Here is a 17114-nt window from a genome sequence, read left to right on the forward strand (position 1 = left end):
TATTACATTCTAGCAATGTAAGCTGTGATGGCTGAAAGCTAAACCACTTGAATTGGCTAACCAAAGAGGCTTGATCCAGACTGCAGTCAAAGCACGGAAGGTGAGCAGGGGTTACGCAAGGAATTCATTCCGAGTCCTTTTGCCTTGCACATCACATAGCACTTTTGACCTGCACAAAGTGAGCTTAAAGTAATAAAGAGGTAAGATTCTTTGGTGCAGACATGATTTTGTACCCAATTTGCACAAGAGTATAAAATTTCAAGCCACATGGAATCGGGACTACAGTCACCTTCAGAGAAGCTTGTTAGGGAAACACTCCTCACAGAACAGTGATGCCCTGGTATCAGATGAGTGAGTGCTCTGCCTATTTTCCTTTGCCATTTGTTTGGCAATTTCAACCCATTTTAACATGAGGGTCAAGATGGCACCAAAATCAAAATCCAAGAGGTTACGTGAAAATTCATCAGCTGAGGAGAAGAAAAATCCAAATTTCTCCAAAGTTGCCTTCTTCTAAGGAAGAGGTTTGAAATTGGCCTCATATTGATGACAACACCAAGACCAGACAGTTGAGTTCTCTGAAATGTTGCTCTGTTTTTCCCTCAGCCCCTAACCTGCACGCAGCAGTCTGGGGACCAAGGTAATAGAAATAAGGATAAAACAAATGATTTGTTCAAAGTCCTGCTTTGGCTTTTTATGGCTTTAGATACACATCCTTCACTGCACTGCTCTGTGATCTGTGGTGGTAGCTCAACTCCAAAGGAAAGCAAGCTGAAAAACAAAGAGGTCCCCCTGGGATTGCACACGGCAGTATTCAGCTCAATTACTTATTAAAGCCCCAACACAGCATAGGTTTTTTTTCAGTACATTACTTATTCAATCAGAGCTCCAACTCTCTCAGACTGATCCCTTAAGAAAAAGCAAACATCTTTCCCTGTTTGTTTCCAGCTGCATCACAAAAGATTTTAAAGACTTCAGGCTGCAAAGAAAACTGTTTGTCTTTGGGTTGTTGTACAGAAAGAGCTTGTGGATGAATCCAGTGCAGCTCTGATTGACTGGTGAGAGCATGGGGCCATCAAGCTAGGGAAGCTGCTTGGATTTTTCCATGTAACTCCATGACCCACCTCCAACCTAGAGCAGCTTTGCTTGTGCAGGACAGGAGCTGCAGGCTAGACAGTAGCGAAACAATCTCTTTGTGGAAATCAAGGGGTTTTGGGTTTTTTACAGGGGATGAGATCAATTTTCCATGAAGTTATTCTAGACTGGGAATAGTTCATCAGATATTTAAACACAGAAGCTAATCTTTCAACTAGACAAGATGGGCATGCCGTGTTGCTCACCTTGAACAGTAAGGTCTCCTGTAGAGGAGGGAGGGAATCAACCTCTGTCAAATATTTAGAGGTAGAAGACATTGCCTTGCCTTTAGGTTTCTCTTAGCTAAGCTGTTGATTAAGTCATAGAATCACTAAGGTTGGAAAGTAAGTCCCAGATCATCGAGTCCAGCTGATACCATAACACCACCTCTACTCCAGACAACCAGAGTAACATAAGGTAGATAAGCTGGCAAAAAGCCCACGTGGTTTTGGAAACCAAAGGGCACCAGATTCTTCCATCACTGGAGACTTTTTTAAAGGGATGTGCACGTCAGAGCAAGAAGCCTGTATTTCCTTGGTGAGCTGATGTGCATTCCTAGAAGGACAAGAATAAAAGAGTAGTAGAAGTCTTACAGCAGCATTTCTTCAAAGGACCTTTCAAGGGGAAGATTTATTGAGTCTTATTCTATCAGACACTAGTCAGTGAACATGTGCAACTTGGGTGAGCTAGGAAAAAAAAGAGCTTGTCTATAAATTCTTGTACTCCAGACACTGTTCCTCAGAGGCCAGCCCTAATAAACCCATCACCACAGCAATACTATAATTCAGTGGCAGCTCACTCCTGGCCCTTCAGAGCCTTGCACCCAAGTCTTTTCTCAGGGACTCCTGCAGCAAACACACAGTGCAACAGCTGCCCTGAGGAAACAGCACTTTAATGCTAATGTGGGACATGTCAGTGAGACCCAGACCAGCCCAACAGACAAGGGAGTGTCTCCTCTCCCTATCCAGAGAATAGCTCAAGCCCAGAAAGTAGTTAAATCATCTAGACAATATCCTACTAGCACCACATAATACTTTGCTAGGAGCCAAGATATTAACTAGAAATGTTCTACCATGTGCTATGAGCTGGGAAATGTAAGCTTTAATCTTCCTCAGCTGAGTAAGAAACTGATCTTGAGGCTCCCATTTCACAAGCAAATAGAGCCAGAAAGCTACAAGAGACAATAATCTTCTCACTCTGACAAACCAAATGAGCTACTCAAGAAATTGTCACCAAAACTGCACAGAGCTGAAAGAAAAGGCAGAGTTATTGAATGCCTTCCTTTCATCAGTCTTCACTGATAAGACCAGCCCTCAGGAATCTCTGACCCAGGAGACCAGGGTAAATGAATGTCAGGAGGAAGACCTTCCCTTGGTCATCAAGGGTCTCGAGAATCTCTCTTATGAGGAAAGGCTGAGGGAGCTGGGGTTGTTCAGCCTTGACATAGACCAGCCTCTGCTCCCTGGTGCCCAGCAATGGGACAAGAACCAATGGGCAGAAACTGATGCACAGAAAGTTCCACCTGAACGTGAGGAAGAACTTCTTCACTGGGCAGTGACTGAGCACTAGAACAGATCACTCAGAGAGGGTGTGGAGTCTCCCTCACTGGAGATATTCCAGAACCATCTGGACACAATCTTGTGCCATGTGCTCTGGGATGACCCTGCTGGAGCAGGGAGGTGGGACCTGCTGACCCCTGTGACCCCTTCCAACCCAACCCATTCTGCGATTGTGACCTCTCCAAACCCCTTCCCTGTGTGGTTAACTTTGACATCAAACCAGGAACCAGGCACAACTTCAGACTAAGGATGATGGTAATGCTGCTTAAACCAGCAGGCATTGTCTAACTTGTATTAATTAATTCTGCATTTCTCCACAGCCTTGCTCAATGACAAAGCAGCTGCTGACAGTGGAGGCCTGCAAGAAGTATTATATGTTTTAGCACTGTACCTTTGGACCCAGAATAATAAGCACATAAAAGAGATAGATGTGTATTTCTAATGCCACCTTTTAAAGCAATTGCTTAAAAGAAGTCTGCTTTAGCAACTCGGAAATGTAATTCTTGACCTTCCTGAGTAATCATGCTAATATCAGGAGAAGTAGTAATTATTCAGTTGTGAACAAAAAAAAGTACTGTTCGTACTCAAAAGTGAAGCACTTACATATAACAGGGAGAGCACAGGAGGAATGAGAGTATTCCCTGGCCACTCCAGAGGTGAGTCATGGCAAAGGGCTCCCACTCTCAACAGAGATGTGGCAGGGATAGGGAGAGTGCTCCTATGCCCTCAAAATGTGAAGAATATGAGTCACCCTACTCCAGTGGGAGCACAATCCAGCTCTCAGTCAATAAAGAGATCCTCTACTCTCTACAATTCCCTGGCTTATTCCCAAGACACATTACAGCTTCTACAGGAAGGGAAGAAAGGCTTCAGTCACTTTCATTAAACAATCTGCTTTATTCCCAGGAGAAATTTTATCCTGAGGGAAAGATACCAGCTCCACAGAATGCAGTAAAGTGTTCCCACTTGCACAGGGATGTTCATTCAAATTCTGCAACTTCCACACATCTTTGCAGAAAGATCTCCTGGCTCACATTTTCTAAGATTTTCTCAGCTAGAGGCTACTTAATGTGGACTAAAACATTTGAAGTGAAACAGTAGCAACAGAGCAAGACAACCAGCTATTCTGCTCAAGATCTCCAAGAAAGAAATGGGATACTGGGGGTGGAAGAAAAAAATTACCTTCCTGCCCTGTTCAGAGCAGAGCAGGACACAGAGAATTTAGCTGCCATGACAAGGAGGAGGAAGAAAAAGAATAACCCTAAGCTGGTGTGCAGGTGAACTGACTGCTTTTTGAAGCAGAAAAGAGATGTGTGAAACTTCCAATGTTTGGTCTATTATTTTCTTTTTTACAAAACTGATGTCAAGTAAAACATTGCACAGTGGTGTTTGCATCACTTAAGATCTCTGTGCTTTCCACAATCTATAAACCCCTGCCATATCATGTTTTATCACACAACAGGCTTTCCACAGTGTCATGCGACAAGAATTCCCCTTCTTCAGAGGATCCCAGGGAGTCTTTAAAGACTTTAAGCAGCCTTCTCCACATATTAAAGAAAGATAGGATTAAGTCGGTGTGCTTATGCTTTTTGTGTAGGCAAAGACATAAACATCTCCAAGTTACAGATGAACAGAAAGATAGTCTCAAAACATTAAGCAGGAGAAGCTGAGGAATTAAGATACTTTGCTCGACAGGTATGCAGAGGCTGGCATGCCAAACACATGGAATCAAAGCTGACAGAGAAGGGTAGAGTGACTCACATAAACAAGGCACTTGACTTTGTCACCCAGCTCTTCCAAAACAGCAAGCACAGTCTGAAAAGTACCTAAGAAAAATTGAGGCCACAAACACACAGAGCAATATGATGCTTTTTTAATCAGGTTTTCAATCACAATGTAATTTTTTCCCACCAACACACTCAAACACAGACATTTAAAAATTATTTGTCTACAAAGAGGAATGAAATGATTTAAACAGCTCCAGTAAATTCTGAGCAAATCTCTTCTGATCTTCTCCTTGGGAGTCCACTCAGCCCACATATAAATTTTGTTTGCTTCTATTTCACAAGACAAGAAGGGACTGGGTTGTAGATAACCTTCTGTTCAAGCTCAGCATATCTTTTCAGAAGTGGACAATAGAGCTAAAAAGGAAAAAAGAAATAAATATGTCTCATTGAAAAATTAGATTTTTAAATTACACTGCAGTTAAAAACCATCGTCAGACATGAAAAATGCTGCATGTTCACAGGTACCTGAAGGTTTGGGCTGGTTTTTCCCCAGTTAGCTCATGAAAATGCTGCAGAGTTTTCCCTCTTTAAATGTCACAGTCCTTTTAACCATCACCTTTACAGCTTAATTTTATGACACGCACAGGTTGTTCTTATTGTGACTGCGTTCTTGCTATAAGCAGAAGTCATTACTTCCAGCAGAAGCAGCTCAGCTAAAGTCACCTCTCCCAGTGTGACATGCCCCCTCAGTAATAGCTGTGCTAATCACCCAGGCAGAACTCCTGTCCTTGCCTCCCTCCACTGCCCCAGGATGGATCAGTGCATCTGTCCCCTCCTCCTCTGCCTCACTAATCACCCCACTGCCACCCTCCAGCACAGTCAGACAGGTCCTCCTTAGCCAATGTGCTGACCAGGGCCTTCTAAAATGCACTTCATACTCCCTCTTGGACTCCTCTACCTGTTTGAGCTGCTTCTCTCCTTCACATCTTTCACAGCCACAACCTTTCCCATCCATAATTTGCTCCGTGGCCATGTTCCTCACTCCCCGATTCCAGGCCCAGGGGGACAAATGCAGGCCCAGCTGCTATCCACAACTACACAGAGTATCTGAGTAGCTTTTTCGTATTTCCCTAGCTAGAATTTTCCAGGAGGTTTAGATCCAATGTTGATACAACCATAAAAAGAAGAATCAAGACTCAAATGTATTCAAAACCCCGCACTCAAACATGTCCTGTGCTTTTGGATATAGGTGAGATCTATTACATAGCAGAAATCCTGAATAAATCTCTACTCTGGCTCCAACCAAAAACTGTACTTCACCTAGATCTTGGAGATGCACCTTTCTCCTTATCTCCTCTCTCTGATGTTAACTGTCCCTCTAATAAAATCAGTACTTTGACAAGCCACACCAGGACAGCTTCGCACATTTGCTGGCTCGAGCACAAAGAAGGGACTGCCAGGAGCCAGTGTAGGGTCCGGTACAGGCTCGAGCAGTCCTTAGGAGGATGCCATAAGGTCATATCCCTGCCACAGGGAATCCTAGAGGCTGCCAGTCTGGTCTACAAGCCCTCTGCACTGACTCATAATCAAGGCAGCCTCGCTCCTGGCTCCAGGTTCAGAGAGGTTATAGAGCCGTAATGAATCATACCCAGCAAACTGAATTACTGCTCTCATCAGTAAGCCAGATCTAGCATTTCAATGCATTTTATCCTTTTCAGGACAGCCAACAACTGTGTGTGTACATGCATGAAAAATCAGGAGGAGAATTTTTAAGGTGTAAACTATGGGGATGTAGTAGGAGACCGGGTTGTTTCTGTGCAGGTCTCTGTACTGCAGGTCTTGTGGTAGCCTCAGTGTCTGTAACAGCCACACCTTAACAGATAAAAAAAGAAATCACAAAGTTTTCTCACCTAGGAAACACAAAATAGTGGGGTTTTGTTCTGTCTTTCAACTGATGGCAAAACACCCATTTTCTATGTTTCCCTCCTCCTGAATGATAGTTTAAGCCTGACCAGTGAAAACTGGATTTTTGTCTTCATTCCCATTTCCACCTTCCACAACAGCAGGTGGAAGTGACCTAATGGACACATTCTGCAGAAGGAAGTGGTTTTTACCAACTCCTATCTTTTTACAAACCAGATGTTATAGAAGATAAAGTACATTTCTACAACAGATTAAATATATGAAGGGGTAGAAGAGAAGGAGCATGCACAGCAACTGGAAAGAGACACTGTTAGCTAAGGCATCATAAAATGGTTTTTAAAGCCATCTCACACTGGCTGAGTCCTACAGTGTTTTCCACTGATTAAAGCAGAGAATCCTACTCACTCCTGCCTCTGCAACAGACTCATTCAGTGACCCCAGGCCAGGCATCTAACATGTGTGTGCCCCACATCCTCTTCTCCACAGGACAGTGATGCTGAGATCCTGGAGGTTTATGCAGATTTACAGGGTTAGAAAATAAAATGCACCACTATTATGAAATGTCACATTACTCAGCATGGTATTTTTAACTAACTACATGAGGGCCTGGAGGGCTCAGAGAAGTACAGATTATATATATATATCCTTTTCATGTTCCCAAAGAATATTATTGCTCCCATTTCTGGTAAATATGCACTTCAGAGTAAACAAAACATTGAGCAGGCAACTATGGCTATACTGGGAACATCAGTATTTCAAACAAAACCAGCTCCTCTATTCACTGAAGCATCTGTAATGAAGACTGGCTATTTCTTACTTCACTATTCTGTAAATTTGATAAACCCTAAGTGCTTCTCAGCAAAGATTCAGCACAGCAAAGCTGCACTGGTAAGTGAGCTCAGGCACTGAGAAAGCAGGCTCCCTATTACTTGCCCATCAGTATTTTTACAAAATACACACAACGCATTTACCAGAAGGCTGGGAAGTATTATTGTTAATATGTCACTCTAAATTAAAATGTGTCAAAATAAATGAACAACCACATTTACTGACACAGTTTCTTTTCCTGTTTATTGGACTTAAGCACTTAGCTTGCTAATTGAGCAAATTCAGGCATTTGCAATAAGCTTCTCAGCCATTAGTGTAAATGAATCCTGCATTATGGACCATATGAAAAAAAATTGCAAACAAATAATTAAGAATATTTCCTGTACTCTATTCCTGTTCTTTGGGGTAAAAAGCTGCACAGCTCAGAGGGATAAGCAAAGCCTTTAATTCCTCCTCCTCAGGGAATTTGGCTGTAATACCACCAGTACATCATAGCTGCTAAGTGCAGCAGTACCTCAAGCTTTTCACAAGCAGTATTTTTCATGACAGCTGAGGTTTGGGGCCGAAGCAGTGCAGCTCCCACGAAACACAGAGAAGAAAAGCCAAACAGCACGAGCCCAGAGCATGGCCTGAGTGTGCACTCAGGTGTGTCTGTGGAAGATGATGCTCCACGTCTGTCATGACTGAAGTGCCTGCACAGAACCTTGGGCAACTCCCCCTGTGCAGTTCCAGGAGTCTCTTTCCTGAGGCAATTATATAGATGTATTTTTATAATTGGGGTCCAAAGGGAATAAAGGACTCTCAATAATGCATAAAAACCAAGGACATAAATTCCCTCTCTGTCATAGCCTCAAACCTAATCTATCAAACCATGATATTTAACAAAAGTAATTACATGTATCACAACACAAACCTTATTATTGTCCATAATTTAATTGTCCTTGCTTAATTATGGCCCTTTCTCCAGTTTATCTTTACACCCTACTCCACAACATCAAGAGTATGCTGACTGCTTAATTTACAAACCCTCAACTTCTCTCCTGGGACAATTTGGTCACATTCTGACAGTCCCACAACTATCCAAAGAAAATACTAATGATAAATAATACATTATAACAGAGATTAATTTAACCTGCCCTCTCTGAAAAATGCATTCATACAATGCTACCTTGCTCTCTAGCACAAATAAAATGTGCCATCCTGATACTACATCTCACCACAGTACCAGCCTATGTACCCAACAGGGCTTTTACAGTTTACATTGTGCCTACAACCTTCTAAGAGCAAAACCAGCTACAAATTATTACTACAAGTGACCATCCACAGGGATCCTCCTATCTCCTGCAACGCTCCATTAGCCAATCACTGGAGCAATTCAAAATTTACAAATTACAAAGATGATGCTGATGATTATCTAATTTTAATCTACCTGAGTACATTTAATCTACCCTGAATAGATTAAAATTAATCAGTCTCTCACAAACACTTGCTACTTTTGAAAGGTTCCTTTTTTTTAAACCAAAGTCAAAATACTCATAGAGATTTGCTTAAGAAATCAAGAGTTGTTTTATTTTTCAAATCATAGCAGTTGTTCACCTTTCTTAACAGAGAAAGAATAGTCATACAGCAGAGACAATGAAACAGTGTTTTGAAATACTCTGAAGACTTGTCCAAGGAACCACACCTGAAACAATTACATTCTCTACTTCAGATATCCATTCTGCAAGCCTATCTTAATCAGTTTAATAGGTTAAAAAAATTATTGGCTACACAAATCACCTTAATCAAACTTCTATCAATACCTATTATATTTTTTGTGGTTGCATTATTATTACTTACTCGGCACTAAATTACCAACCCAAACCAATTCTAGAAAGCAACCTCCCCCCTCCAAAATCTAACTCAACAAAATATAATTATTTTAAATCAATAAATAGGTCATTATAACCTTCCTGGGTAATAGGGTCACTTCTATAAATCCACCCACTTACAAGGCAATTCGCCAAAGTCAAGGAAACCTGTTAGGTTTACATTTTCCCTTCCTGAATTTTTGCAAGATTAATACACCTCAGCAGAGTCAATAATGCAATCAAAAATCACACATCCAGAGGTAGTGAGCTGCTCTATGCCTTCTCCCTACAATTGTCCCACAGGACAATATCACAACCAATCTGGCGCTATGTCACAGGCACACGGCTTCTATAAACACAAGTGACCAACTCCCAGACAATCATGTTCTCTCTCATGTTTTATTTTTGCTTAATTAACCAACTAGCCAACCATCCCTGTTTTAATAGATTACTAAAATAGATCTGAATTCTAATGCTGGAATAACAGATTATTTCTGTCTGTTAACATATATTTATTGCTCTAGAATCTCTTGGTTATTTTTGTCATGCTTAGTGGTTCTGATTAATCTTTTTCCTCGGGGGAGAGAGGAGGCCCCAGAGAGGTGAGATGACTCTTTAATTTTTGCTATTCTGAAAAAAAAGGCAGAAGGATTCATCAAATTAACCCACAGATGACTGACTTGAGCTGGTTGAGTGAATGACCATGGACTATCACCACAGTGATTTCCACCAGAACACCTCATGACCTGTTTGGGTACTGACAGAATTAGAAAAAAGCTCAGATTAGTACCCATATACTACAAAAAATACTGGGAAATCAGGTCCAGCTAAGAGACTGGGGTCATACCCACAGAGAGGGATTCATCCTCTTTGAAACAGTCTCTTCAAGGCAGGATGGTCTGCCACAGGACAAAGTCACATTGTTGCCAGGCAAGTTGGAACTTTTGAGACTTCAGTTTCCACTAACTACTGATTCATTGCCCACCACAAGCTCTATGTTCCCCATCTTGTGACTTTATTCTATTTTACCAGCCCATCAGTTTAATTGAACCAGAAGAGCTGCTTTGTGCGCCCTGCCCTTGCTTTTTAAAATCACATTCATTATCACAAATGATCCCTCAGAAATCAAAGAAACGCTTTTTGCATTTTTGGTTCCTGGAAACCCCTACTGCGGGCATAGGCCTTGGCAATGAAGGAGAAGCTACATCAAACTGTCGCATTTGACCTCTGTCTATAGGAGGTTTTCCTCTCTCCAATGATCTAACACATGTTGTCTCCAACCTATACCAGGAAGAAAGGATGAAACCAGAGCAGATTGCTGTGTTATGACCTGTTTTTTATCCACCCTGCCAAGATCTAGCTGTAGCCGTCCAAAAAACGTAAAGAAGTGGTTGGGGGAATTTCACATTGGTGAGCCAGACTCTTTCAGAAGAGCTCCTCAGCAAGACAGGACTTAACCTCGGGACGACTTTGAAGTTTATAAAAAGAACTATCATTTAAGTGAAAGGCTCTAACCTCAACAGAATGAAATTGGATGGACAGGGAGATGCAGCTCTGTATAAAACAGAATCAAACTGACTCATTGCATTATGAATTTTTATTGCACTGTTCATGCTAACACAGTGTATTACTGACAGGCCCTCTGGCTTTCTGCAGTTTCACAGCCATGAAACTAGCCAGGGAATCCACCATCAACTGCAAAATTATAAGGCAGGAAGAAAAAGAAATGGCGTGGAATATGTAATTGCAAGAAGCTGCTTTTAATGGAATGAAGCTGGAAAGCTAAGCTAAAGAGTAGGAATGGTTATTCCTTCCCATGCTGTTTGGCCACTACTTCCCTGTCATTCACTCCTATCTACTGGGGCAACAATTCACTACTGTACATCATTTAAAACCAATGAAAAGATGTGCAAGGAGAGCCAGGACTAACCATGTGGAAAAGGAAAGTATTGAGAAGGAGATAATTAACTCTTTTAGCTTCCAGGCCATTTTATGCAGACAGCAAAATAGAAAGAGGTAGATGAATTCCCTGGCAATCTCTCCAGTCAGGTTTGCTTGGCCCCTGCAGGGGTACAAGGTGCTTGCAAGGCCCCTGTGAGTGACAGCTGTATTCCCTGCCCTTGATTTTTACAGCTGAAGCAGCACCAGGGGGTCAAAAGCAGGTCTCTGAGCTCTCCCCACCTCCACCCCAGCCAGGCTGGCAGCTTTTGAGCACACAGCATTTTGGGGGGGAACAGGGCAGCAACGTGAGGTTGAATCAGACACAAGGGAGCTGCTCCTGTGGTGTGTTCCCTGCAGAGAGCTTCAGCTGCAACACACGTGGCATAGGCCACTGCTGTTAATTATTTTATCTTTTAAAATGAGGGGGGAAGGTTGAGTAAATGAGATCAGATCAATCAAGTTTAAATTATTCAATGTCTTAATATTTCTGAAGGGGACTTCTATTCGATTACTGAGCTCCTCCATCTCAGTTAATAATTAAATAATACGCTGGCAGGCACAATACAGCATGATCATTTCTATTATTACTCATGATGATATCTGGTGCTCCTCTACACATGTAGCTGGGAGTTAGTAGTTTTGGCAGATCATTAATTTCCCAGTTTAAATAAAAGCTTTAAAACCTTGTTGCCTGTAGTTAGGGCACATCCAAATCTCATAAATGGTGGAGTGTGTAAGGCTGTGCTGATGTAAAAGAAGTTTTTGCACAGCTGAAGACCTTGGTGAGATTCATCTTTGTTATTTAAACATGTTCTCTAGGAATCTTGCTATATTGTATTGTTTATTTATTACTGCGTGTTATATTTCAAAAGCCGTTGTAAACTAAAGCCTTTGGCTGCAAGTGAGACGTGCAGGGCTGCACTGCAGAGCCTGAGACAATGATTCCTTCCTGGGTTTTACAAGGGCTGGAATCCCATAGTTACCAACAATGAGTATCTCTTCTGCTTTGTCTACGTGGGCCATAAGGCACAAGCCTCACCTTCAGACGTGCTGAAATTCACAGCATGGGCACAGCACCAAAGACCTGTGCCTACTGAACCCTCCCAGCTGGCATGTTTTCCAAGTGGGAGCTACCAGTGATTATATACAATTGCTGACCACTGTTTACAATCAGACAGGAAGGATTTTTGGAGATGTTTTCCAATAAGCCCGAAAGCACAGTCACCACCCCTCTTTCCATGCTGCTTGCTGCAAAAAAGTCCAGACTATTTTGTCAAGACTATCAGTTACAACCTGACTGACCTGTATCCAAATTCAACCTATTTTATAACTTTTTCTATCCCTTAAGGAAGAGATTTTGCTCTCTGGTCATGCCCTGTTAGGAAAATTCACTCTCACAGACCTGGATGGTGGGATCAGATTATTGCAGTGATTATCATCATTACAACACCAAAGATCTCCCAAAATCAAATCTGTCTTCACAACAAGGAATAAGAGTTGTGTAACCAAATTTTTCCTAAACTCATCCATTTTACTAGAATAATTAGCAAACCACTACATTTTGAAGCAGACAAGAAATGAAAACAAAAATGGTATTCCCAAGCTTGCTCACCTCCTCAGCCCCTGGGGTGGGTGTAACAGCCAATCTGGGCTCCGGTGCTAATTTCACGACATCAGCCAAGGACACATTCCTCTCATCTACGAGTCCTGCAATGAGAATCACAATCTTGATCAATGCAAAAAAACACGATGAGGGATGTGCCTTGACTCCCTAGCAAATTAATATATTATATTGATCTTCCCTGGTCAGGTCAGCATTCAGGATTGAAGGATAAATGGCAGAATATCTTACATTCCTATGAGCTAGCCTGGGAAGTGGGGACTCTGTGATTGAGTTTTTGCCAATCACTCAATTCGTACCCTAGGGAATAGGTAAGCAGCAGAAATGCTACTCAACAATATCAGTAATTATTTATAGTTACAACAATACAGTAAACAGCAGTGAAAATATGTGGAAGCAAGGGATTCAAGGACAAAATGTGACTAAACATAAAAATGAAGAGAAGTGAAAACACTTTCAAGAAAATATAGTACAAATTTTTAAATATATTTATATGTAAGGAAGCAGAATAATAGGGGAGTTCTGCTACCACAGCATTTTGCTTTGTGAGCAAATCACAGCATTTCAGGAGCTCCCTGTACACCTGCTAAGAACCCCAGGCTAACTGTGAAACACCCCAGATGCACATTGTAATATTATTAAAGAGCCCTTGCCATCAGTATTTCATTTATAATAGTAAGTCCTCACTTTTCCTCAATTCCTTTGCCTGGCCAAGAGGGAGGTAGCTGAAGGCATCAATCAAAAATGCCATTTAGGAACACACACAGCAAACCCCCTGGGGCTTGGCTGGCAGAGGACATGAGCCGAGGAGTCCCTCCATCAGCATGGCATCTGAAATCCTCGCTCAAACGCTCTGTCAGCCAAGCCTCCACATCTCATATGCCAAACTGGCAGAGGGAATACACATCTCCCACACACACAAAATATCCACACAAACTTTAATGATGGCTCCACATTTCACATGCATTCAAGGACAAAAAATTTGCCTGCAGCATTAGGTGCCGGGAGGCTTCTGAAGCAGCAAGCAAAGTTTGAGTATAAAGAAAAACAGTTTGGAAACTCAACCCGTAAGGTGCAAAAATGGTTTCATTGTAGCTTCAAATATACAGATAATCCAAGTGTTTCCACTGTCCTGCAAAAGCCTACCTGGCCTGACAGAACCCTTGTGCCTTATCTGGAAATAAAGAGGAGAGCATGCTGTGTGCATTAAACACACCAACCCAAGTTTTGGTTGTGCAATCTTCTGTGCTGTTTTCAAATGCAAGACAGCATATAGTCTTTAGATGCTATAATGTGACAGCAGAATTTGCTTCTAAAATTAAAACTTGGCTGATTTCTTCTGATGGCTGATGCTATCCTTTCCATGCTTGTTGCAATCCCATGAACTTGTAGAGAAGTTAGCCATGAACTTGTAGAGAAGTTACCCATGTCTTACATGAACCTGTAGAGAAGATACCCTGGTCTTAAAGCCCAAATCCTAAAGCTTCTAATCAAAAAAACCTGAGGCTAACTAAAGATGACCTAAACAAGGATTTCCACACTCCTTGAATTGTTTAGCTGTAAGATATTAGAAACCATTTAAAAATACATGAATAAAATTTCATGGTTGGGATTCAAGTCTTAAATAGCTGACAGCCCACTCTCAACACACACCTGCATGCATTAATTATGTTAATAAGTTAATTAACATATAAAACCTGGTGCTTGGACTGTTGTTTTACAGTAAATGAAGCAAAATGACTGCTGCACCTAAAAGTATACCAAGATTTATGATTTTACTGCATGGAACCCAGGACGCCATGAATGTCCCTCAACTTGATGTTTAAAAGCTGGAAGATATAAATGTAAGTTTAATACTGGCCAGCAGTATTACTAGTCCTTTTGTCCCTGCCCTCATAGATCTTCTTTGTGGGATCAACCTTTTGTTTGGTTTGGCGATTTCAGCAACCCAGTTTACAGCCCAGTCCACAAACCAGGGCAGCAGGCTACACCAGGACCTTCAGTTTGCTGTATTCCTCCATGGATGTAGCAACTCAATATGTGAAGGTCCTAGACCTTCCCTGGACAGTACCAACACTTCCCACACCCCATCCCTTGGCTGAGAAGCAGCCACCAGGCTTGGAATTATGATGTCAATGATATTCTCTGGCCTAATCCAAGTGTACTAAGAGCAAAATCCCTCTTTGACCTGTGGGACCTTCCAGTCAGACGCGCACAGCTTTACTCCCCCCTCATGTTCAGCAACGTTAATCCCAAGTATTAACCAAGTGAAATTAAATTCCCTGACTGCTCACAAGCGTCTCCTGGCAGCCTTACCATGGATTGCTCTGTAAGCACTTCCCAGACAAGCAGAGTTGGCGGTGTCGATGGTGAACACGGGCACGCTGAACACATCAGACAGGACCTGAGGAGCATCAAAGCATCCATGAAACACAAAGGGAAAAGAAATCCTCCATCACTGCTCAGGAAAACAAGCAGCTGTCCCAAGGCCCAGTCAAGCACTCAGGAACCCGTGGAAAGAAGCACTGCAGACAACAATGAGGCCTGAACTTGTCACACAACAGGGTATTGGTAATTCTGAGCTAGAGAGGTGACTGCAGCCAGAAAATGAAGTCCCATTTCTCTCCAGATCTCTTGGTTACAAGCTCAGAGGAGACTGGGTTCAAGCGTCATCCCTCAAAAGCTCACACAATCAGCCCATGCTAAAGGCTTACATCACGGCAAGGAGACCTGCTCAGGAACCCACAACTGGAGCCTGTTTTCTTCCATCGTGTTATGGCTGATTCAAGTGGGAAGGAAGGAGAGAAGAACCAGTCATAACTCCTCAGTTCTCAGCTTGGATAAAAATAAACCTCCAGCAATACGATGAAGGCCTGCTAAACCTTTCTTCATCTCCACCATTCCCATCCTATTAGGATCAGCAGGGAGAATGACACAGGAGCTGATTACATAGTGTCTAAATTTATCAGTTTTCCTATTTTTAAGGGAACCTTAGCTATGAAGATATATTGAGACACTTGGCTTGAGTAATAGAAATAAAATTTTACAGGCAAAGAATTTATTATGGTATCCAACAGATACTAAAGTTATTCGACCACACATTGTTCTGCACTGAAATCAACACCATCAGCACCTCACATCCGCTGAGTACATGTGCTCTTCCCCACAGTTTAGGTTTAGAAAAACAATACAGAAGGGGGGAAATTAAGACATATTTGGATAGGGACATAGGAGGTTCAATAACTCCTTTCCAAGAACTTTGTCAACAAATGCTTTCCATTTTGGTTTCATCACTTCTAGGACTGCAGGTGCCCCTCAGGCTGAGCAACGCAAGAAGCAGGCAACAATTCAGATAAAACTTGTGCTGGTTTTATTACTTTTGCCAAAGGAAAAAGTGTCACACCTGACTTAAATCCATGCAATTGAGTCTAAAATAAGACCAGAATGTCCAGCATTCCAAACTATTTGGATTAGTGCAAGGTAACCCTGACCCTGGAATTTATAACCCTGCTGCTGATGTACCCCAGGGCTTCATAAAAGATGACTAAAAAGTACAATCCATATCACCTATAGAAATATATAGTATGTGAAATTTCTAAAGGATTTTTCTTTCTCTGAAGTTTTGTGGAGAATCTTCAAATCAAAACCTTTGAAAATCACTGATTTTCACAATTTAAATGAAAGTAGCTGTTTGCTAACTAGAACCCAATGAAAGCCTGAGCTTATACACTTAAATCACTCTCTTCTAGTAAGACAGACAAGTCAGGATTGGCTGATTTCATTTGCAAGCAAGCATTGAGTAACACATGAGCTTCAATGCTAGAGGACAAATGAAAAATTAATCATGGTTGTCTATTAAAAAGTCCTCTGGAAATTATACGGTCACAGAGCTCTAGTCCCACTGCCCATCCTGCCAGCCAACACTACCACCTTGTTTCAACACATTTCCCACCTGCATCTTTACCTCATCTCTAGTAGGCATTTCTTGTCTTAAGTTTAAATTGTCCTTTTGGACAACAATTTTTTGCTTTTTCATCTTTGCAGAGCCTCATATAATGCAGCTCTATACTGATTGCTAAAAAGTGCTGCAATACTACAAATAATATTTTAACAATTTAACAAATAACTTTTTTTTTACCACAATTCTAAAATAAAAATTATTCTAAGTCCATATATTTAATAAGTCATTTGGAACTGTGGTATCTCTCACAAATAATTTTAAAGGACACTGTTAGAGGTTCTACTGCTTAAGATATTTCACTGTATTCCATGTGGTCATTAATCAAGCACCACATATGTTATAAAAAGCTTCCTGGAACTGTGAAGAAAGCTGCTCTACTAAATTTTTTTAACAGATTTTCCTAAGTTGTTTCCTTTGCGGTGTAAAATATAGGAGTTACTGAACGTTGATTAATTAAATGATAGTCTTTTGTAGCCCTGGAACAAATTATCCAAAATTGACCATGATAAGGGTGGAAGCTGTTATTCTTTATGCAACTGATATGGTTTCTGAGGTTTTGATTAAATTAAAAAG

General features: G+C 41.5%; 1 protein-coding gene across 1 annotated transcript in view; it reads right to left on the reverse strand.

Moving 5' to 3' along the window:
• Positions 1 to 4537: 4537 nt before the first annotated feature.
• The window catches only part of XYLB (xylulokinase), an 82748-nt gene continuing 70171 nt past the window's right edge, over positions 4538 to 17114 (reverse strand). Inside the window, exons 17-19 of the mRNA XM_017746798.1 lie at positions 14897 to 14984; positions 12572 to 12666; positions 4538 to 4831 (exon numbers count right to left, since the gene is read on the reverse strand). Of these exons, the coding sequence (XP_017602287.1) occupies positions 4748 to 4831; positions 12572 to 12666; positions 14897 to 14984 (267 nt within the window). The 3' untranslated portion in view covers positions 4538 to 4747. The remainder of the gene's footprint in view (positions 4832 to 12571; positions 12667 to 14896; positions 14985 to 17114) is intronic.

This window comes from Corvus brachyrhynchos, unplaced genomic scaffold (genome assembly GCF_000691975.1).
Source record: "Corvus brachyrhynchos isolate BGI_N302 unplaced genomic scaffold, ASM69197v1 scaffold18, whole genome shotgun sequence".
NCBI classification, from domain to species: domain Eukaryota; kingdom Metazoa; phylum Chordata; class Aves; order Passeriformes; family Corvidae; genus Corvus; species Corvus brachyrhynchos.